We start from the raw sequence: 7340 nt of genomic DNA, 5'->3' as shown, positions 1-7340 counted from the left end.
TGCTCGGGGGGCGGAGAGCGGCAGGTCAGAGTGCACAGCACGGCTGGGGATGCTCGGGGGGCGGAGAGCGGCAGGTCAGAGTGTGGCCGCGGCCTCAAAGGCTCAGAGACAACAGAGAAGGGCCCCAGAGAGCCACCATCCCGCCCAGCCACAGCAAGGGTTTGGGACCTTCCATCCCGGCTTCGCTCTGCTGGCCTTAGACGTGTTCTCGATGTGTTTAGCTACCCTGCTCTTGTCGCTTATCACCGGGTCTGAGTCGACAACAGACAGCACATTTGGGTGAAGTGCTTGCGTGATCTTGCCAAGCACCTGGGACCCCCGGTACTGTCCCAGAAAGGACACAGGGTCATTTACACATGTCCTATTTTAGGCCATTCACATTGCTTCCAAATCTCACCATTTCAGATGACACTACGGTGAGGACCTGCAGGCACAGGGCATTTCTCATGTGTAGCTTTATATCTTTAGCATCGATTACTGTTGAGTTAATTAACTTAATTAAGTCAAAAGGTTCGTACATCTTTAAGACTCAGTATAGGGAGAAACCATCCACCAGCGTAGATGTGTCTGCAGGGGCCTGCTTCATGGGTCCCTCTACAGCACGTTCTCCTTAGTGCCTGTCCCAGGGCACCACATGGCTTGTGGGTCAGGCCTGGTGATGGCCGCACACATTCTCCTTGCTGCAATGAAAGGGGCCCACTATCCCGGCCTCATGGCCCAGAGACACCGTGACCAGCCTACGTGTGCAGTCTTCTCAGCTCTGGCTGCCGTTCCTCCCTGGGAGCTGGGCACCCACCCCTGCCCCTCGGGCCACTGTCCAAGCTGGGCGTGTACGGAGTATTGAAGATGAGCCAAAAGAAGCAGGTGGGGCCAGACTGCCTCCTTTGTAAAATGAGAGGCGTCAGCGGAGGGTCACAGGGCAGAGAGCACACTGGGGCCTGGAGCTTCTCAGCTTTACAGCCTAGGAAAACATCAGGCAGTAATTCGGTTTATTGTGTGCAAACCGCGTTGTTCCAGTCTGGGCCACACCAAACTGAATTCCTGCCAAGCAGAAAGGCCTCCTTCCAGAGAAACCCAAAGATGAGTCCTTAGGAGAAGAGAATCGCCTTGGGGGTTCCCACGGGCGCCAGGTGCGCCCCCTGCCTCCCCAGAGCTTAGTGCTCTTCCCCTGCAGCACCCACCGCCCTTCAGATTTTCTCTAGGGACAAACGTGCCCGATTCCCCTTCATCTGGGGAACTTCAGTTAAGAACCTTTTATAACATAGGGTCTCTGAAGCCAAGGTGAAAAAACCATCTGTCATTTGAATTTCTCTCTTCGTACAAAAATGACGCATTTTTGTTGCAGATAATTTTGAAAAGAAAGCATGAGCAAAGGTAAACTCTGCTCAGATTCTGGACCACCTCCTTCCTGGCACACTTTTCTCCTTCCAGAAACGGATCGGTGTGCACATGCCATTGCACTGAACCGATCCTAGGATTCTGTCCACAGAAACTAACTTTTCTACCGGAGCTCCCCGGAATCTGCAAACAGCAACAGCAGCACCGCGGACACAGCCGAGTGGGGCGGCGGCAGCCCAGCGAGAGCGCTGAGGGGGCCGAGCAGGCTCGCAGACCCAGGCGAGGCTGGCGCGCCCCGAACCTCGACCCCGCGCCTTGGTTGGGCCGCGGCCCCCGGCCCTGGGGCGCGGGGCGGGCCACCCGGCGGGACCGGCCCCCCAGCCCGGGTCGTGGGACTCGGAACCTGCCACCTGCGAGCGCGCGCTCGCCCGCCGACCAGGTGTGACCACGACACGGCGCGGCGCTCCGACACCGCGGCCGCGGCTAGCCCTCGCTCCGATCGCCTTGCAGCCCCGGAGCGGACGCGCCTCGGGGCTCGGGACGCCCGCCGCCCGCGGTCCGGCGCCGCGACCCGGCTGCGAGAAGCCCGTCCGGCGGAGCGGCAGGCCCTCCCGGGGGCCGGGCAGCCCTGCCCCAGGTCCCCCCGCCGTCGCCCCGGGGCCCGGCTCTCACCAGGACGGCCTTGTCTTGCTCGGTGACCCGGCTCTGCTTCTTGCGGCCGAACAGGTTGCCCATGGCGCCCCGGCCCCGCGGCCCCGCCCGCCGCGCCCCCTCGCCGCCCTCGCGGCCGCCGTACGTCGGCCCCGCCCCCTACGGCGGCCGCGCGGGGCCGGGCGCCGCAGAAGGCGAAGCGCGTGCGGGCGAGCGGCCGGCGGTCCACCGGTTCGAATCCGCCTCTGCAGGCCTCGGCGACCGTGGCACGAGGACGCTGCCGGCCGGGCCTGCGCAGTCCTAAATGACGCATTTCGCGTGCCCTCCAGAACGTCCCCCAGCTGTGCAGATGAAGACCCAATGTTCCAGTCTCCTGTTTAGGTGGGATCCTTGCAAGGTAACCGGTGGATAGTATCCGTAGGCGGTCAGAAATCCCGTACCCGAGCCCCTGCCCCGTGGCTGGTGCTGACCACAAAATGCTGCGTTTAGTGATGTGATAGTCAACCTGCGGGCTTCCAGGTGTCTCCTGAGAGCTATGGGCCGCCCACCCAGCCCTGCGCCCCCGTGACTCTGGATCCACCTGGCCTGCGGCTCAGTGCCCGGACCTGCTCAGCATGGCCCATCTCCACTTCTGGTGCCGTGTGCCCTGGCAGAAGCCTCCAGCCCTGGGGGATGAGAGCCTGCACGGGGCTTTCGGGTGGGGAGCCACTCACACCTGCCGCCCTGGTTCCCACTGTGTGTCCTGGCCGTGAGTCCCTGGTTTGGAGGGCACACTGCCTCTCACAGGACAGCACCCAGCCCTGTTCGGTCACCCCAGCTGATCCTGTAACGGAGTCTGCAATGGGCCGGGCCACCGTCCTGACAGCCCAGTGGCTCGTGGGCAATACGTGCCCGAGATGAGCAATCCCGGGGAATGAGCCCCTTGCCTCACCTCCTTCTGCAAAATGACCTCCTTGGTCAGAAGCGGTGTTGTGTGGGCACCGTGTGGCCAGCCTCCAGCGCACACCGGTGCTGCTCTGGCAGAAAGCCTCGTAGGCGGGAAGGGAAATCCGTATCCAGAGGAAGTGTCTATGCAGGGAGGACAAGTCACTGCCTCATGATGGAAACATCCTATTAGCCAACCTGCTGTCAGGTGGCTGGCTGGTCCCCCCAGGGAGCGGTGCTATTCTGGGGGCTCAGTGCTGTTGAGCGGCTGGGCACTCTGCAGTTGTTGGGGGGCAGGCGGGCCTTGGTTAGGGGAAGTCTGTGTTGCTGAGCCCATAGCCTCTATCCCAGCTGCCATGGCCACTTCGTGAGCACTGGGAGGCAGGGGAAAGCTGTTCAGGGTGGTGACTCACGTCAGGTTTTGGCCATAAGGCCTAGAGCTCCATTTCTGTTCCACAAGGCGGGCACTAGTCTTGGTGGCTGCCCATGTATTTCATTCTGGACACCCCGATTAGCCAGAGTCCCTGTGAGAGAGCACTCCGCGCAGCAGTGTGTCCCAGCCTCCTATTAGGGTAAGGTCCAGCCTTGGTTGGAGACAGCGTGGCTGCTGGGGACCATGCAGCCTGCCTGGGGCAAAGAAGGTTCCAGCGGCTGAGAGCCGGAGCTGGTCTGCAGGAGAGCCCACCCCTTGGCCAGGAAACTCACTAGGGGGTATGTGGGGGCCACGGAAACTGCCCACCAGGGCTGAGAATCTTGCTGGGCACGGGACAGGCTGGAGGAGGTCCGCCAGAAGCAGCCACAGGTGGAGGAGAAACTCACTGAAGAGCCTTCCCCTTGCTGGCCCGCTGGCAGCACGCCGTAGGAAGAGAGAAGCAGCCTGAGACAGAAAGGGAGCCCCTCGCTCTCCCTGGCAGCCGCGTTGCTCCCGCACTCTGGCGAGGAAGCCCCATCAAGCTAGCTGGCGAAGGAGAAATGTCTGTGGGTCTGGCTCCCCCACCACGAGCGGCCAAAGAGAGAGCGAGTCCCCGGTCAGCCTTCACATACCGCAGTCCCGATGCTCCGGGACTCCCGGGACCGGGTCATAAAAGGTGACACCAGTGGAACTCACTTGGAACTCAGCCACCTAGTCGGCGGAGCCTGGCGGCCCGGAGCGCAGCCTGCGTGGAGAGGAACTGGCAGGCAGCGGCCCGTGCCAGCCACGCGGCCACCGGCTTGGACAGGGAGGTTTCTGTCCCCCGCTGATGGGGCCACGCCAGCTGACGTCGCAGGGAGCAGGGATGCGCCTTTCCCGCGGACTCGGCCTAAACGGCAGATTCCTGAACTCGGCCCACGGTGGTGGCTGGTTCCACAGCAACAGTGGCCCGGAACGCTGGAGTAGGCAGGCGGGGGATTTGCAGCGTGTACTTCTTGGAATCCTGCACGGCGGGGCCCATTCTGCCCTCTGTTTCGGGCCCCCAGTCCTGGAACCAGCTCGGGCTGGGGGCAGGTGAGAGGTCGGACTCTGTTAGGTGCTTGGCGTCAGGTCTCTCCTCACCCGATCTGGATTATTTTCTCAGTGATCAGTGCGAGCTTTCCTACAATGTACATCTTGTTCAGGCCTAGGGGCACCTGACCAGCTGCAAGTCCAAGACCAATGCCGAAGAGTCCGGCACTGTCCCTCGTGACCACTGCTCCCACAACCCCGCTCTCCTGACCCCTGGGCCTGCCCCCTCGGGTGCCCAGGGGAAATCAGCACCTCCACCGTCATTCCTGGCCCACAGAGGGCTTTTCAAGAACATGAGGTCCTCACCATGGGCTTCCTCAGGGCCCCTGTCAAGGTGCTTTGGGGACACAGCAAGGGACCCAGTGATTGGGCTTCACCTGACACATTCACAGCGCGTCCTTATCTCCGTAAGCCCCTGGAGTCTCCCCTATGTATTACACCAAGGGATTTCTGGCAGCTCAGCTGTGCTGCGTTAAGTCCAAGTTTCCAGCAACAAAGGGGCAAAGTTTGGAGGAGGTCAAGGAAAGGCCCTCGCAGGTGAAAGCAAGAGGTGGGGCCCCGAGTATCTGGAGAGAGCACCCGTGCGGGCCCGCTGTGGCTCTCTGCTGTGAGTCAGCAAAATCTTGGTATTCTTGGGCTGGGGTCTGGAGGAGAATCGCCTCCCCGAGGCAAGTGACTGCCTCAGTGTGGTCCCCACGGGAGGGGCTGTCTCAGGGAGGAGGGTCCCCTGTGCTGGTGGGCCAGGCTTTATGGGCTTAGCCCCGCGGGCGGGGCAAGGTCCTTCCACCCCAGGGTCTCCGTCCTCACTCCTCTCCGCACTCCAATCTGGACCTGGCGGGGTGGAGAACCCGCTGTGTGTGGGAATCCTGCCAGCCCCAGGATGAAGCTGGGGGAGTGGTTTCCAGATACAACAGTCCTGCCACAAGAAACCAGATCTTCTTTCATAGTAGTCCTACAGATTTTCCGGTTCTACCCTGGAACTGAGAACTTAAAGCTTGTCGTCTTAAAAACGTCATATTCTCCGGGGAAGTCAGAAATCGCCAGCCCGCCCCACCGTTTCCCCAGAACGCTGCTTTGCAGCTGCTTCTCGGGCTCCCAGAACCGGGCTTTCAGGAAACACTTGCTGCCAGCGAGTCATAGACATGTGTTTTGACATAGCTCGCCGCGGCTACCCATCCCCTGTTCTTCACAGGCTGCGTTAGTCTGCTCGGGCTGCCGTGAGAGATCGGCACAGACCGGGCGGCCGAAACAACAGAATCTCATTGTCTCTCAGTCTGGAGGCTGGAAGTCGAGGTGTGGGCAGGGAGAGTTCCTGCTGAGGCTCTGAGGGGGCCCCTGCTCTGGGCCTCTCCCAGCCGCTGGGTTAGGGTTAGGGTCAGGGTTAGGGGCAGCCTTTGCATCTGCACCTGCCCCCTTGTGTGCGTGTCTGTGTCCAGATTTTCCCTTTCCATAAGGTACCAGTCCTATTGCATCAGGGCCCATCCCAGTGACCTCATTTTATCTTAATTACCTCTGTAGAGACCCTACTTCCAAATTACATCACATTCAGAGGAACCAGGGGTTAGGACCCACCACGCAATAATGAGATCACTTCCTGTAACCTACTGTGGATTTCTGCCTCTGAAGCTCTCTCCTGGAATGACCTGTGATACGAAGCACTGCATCACCCACCTTTGCTCGGGACACCTCTCTGGGCATTTCAAGCCCAGAGTGTTTAATACAGAGAGTCAGTACTTCTAAACCACTGACAGGGTGGCAGGAATGAAGGTGGAGGGTCCCATCACTGGATCTTGGGGGGCACAGAGACTCTGCGGCTTGCGTGAAGTGCGTGCTCAGTGACCGCGGCCTCCAGCCCGGGGTGTGCTGCACCATCTCACCTGCCAAAGCCCCCCAGCTGGCCTGTGGCTGACGGGGGTGGGGGTGGGGGCTCAGGAGAATCCTCCTGTGGGTGGAAAGTAGCCCAGAATCCCGATGTGGCTTCCGGGGAAGGTGTCAATGGGGAGGTGGCGTTGGGGCTGGCCATTCCGCGACGCGCAGACCCAGGGGACGTTGGTATGAAAACATGGCCCTTGTGGGGGGCCACCATCAACAGGGCTGCTGGAGGCCTGGTAGGGTGCTGGCGGCCCCCATGGAGTGACCCCGGGCCTTCTGGTGCAGATGACATAAGCTGCACTTGAGACAACTGGGGAGCTGGCTGCGTGGGACCAGCGCGGGAAGCCATCTGCGACTTCTCCTCTGTCCACCTGCTCTCCATCCTCCGGTCCTGGCTCCCCGACAAGAGCTCTGATTGGCTTCCCTTCCGGGGCCAATCGGCCGTGGCCGTGGGGGGGAAAGGGAGGCTGATTGGCTGAGCCTGGTGTCATGCCCGCAGCTGAGCCAATCCGCAGACGGGAGGGCGGGGCCCACGGGAGGCGGGCGCTCCCACGCACGTGCACTGAGCGGAGGGAATTTTCCTTCTCCGGATCCCCGACGCCGGCTGTCCCGCGACGGGCCTGCGTGGGGGGCTGTGCGTCCGGCTCACCCCCGGCTCGGGCCAGGACACCCCGGCGGAGGCGGAGCTGGGGGCTGGCTGGTGGGGTACAGGTGCACTTCGGACACGGGGCCATGCGGTGTGTTAAGAGTTTTCAGGGGTCCTGGGGGTCAGACTAAGGAGGCACTGACAGAAACAGTGGCCGAGCCAAAGAACATTCTGGAAGAAGTCAGAAGAATCCGGGCAAATTTCCAGGGATTGGGTGTGAGCTCAGGGAATGTGTTGAAGACACAGGTGGGGGTGTTGGCCCTACCCATTGCGTGGACGCTACAGTGGACACTGGAGCAGCCCGGGGGTGGCCTGTGGGAGACCCCAGGGCAGGCATCCTTGGGAGGGCTGGGGAAGGGAGGCAGCTCTGAGAGTTTGGGGCTGCAGGGGGTAGGCCCAGGAGAGACTGCAGGGAGGAGGCCCGAA

At 61.6% G+C, this 7340-nt stretch overlaps 1 protein-coding gene across 1 annotated transcript in view; it reads right to left on the bottom strand.

The window, feature by feature from the left end:
* The window catches only part of CHMP6 (charged multivesicular body protein 6), a 7339-nt gene extending 5229 nt beyond the window's left edge, over positions 1 to 2110 (bottom strand). Inside the window, exon 1 of the mRNA XM_032429603.1 lies at positions 2011 to 2110. Coding sequence (XP_032285494.1) covers positions 2011 to 2073 — 63 coding nt within the window. The 5' untranslated portion in view covers positions 2074 to 2110. The remainder of the gene's footprint in view (positions 1 to 2010) is intronic.
* Positions 2111 to 7340: the final 5230 nt, after the last annotated feature.

The sequence above is a fragment of the Phoca vitulina genome, unplaced genomic scaffold (genome assembly GCF_004348235.1).
Source record: "Phoca vitulina isolate PV1807 unplaced genomic scaffold, GSC_HSeal_1.0 scaffold41, whole genome shotgun sequence".
Lineage (NCBI taxonomy): Eukaryota > Metazoa > Chordata > Mammalia > Carnivora > Phocidae > Phoca > Phoca vitulina.
This window is presented reverse-complemented; position numbering and strand designations above follow the sequence as displayed.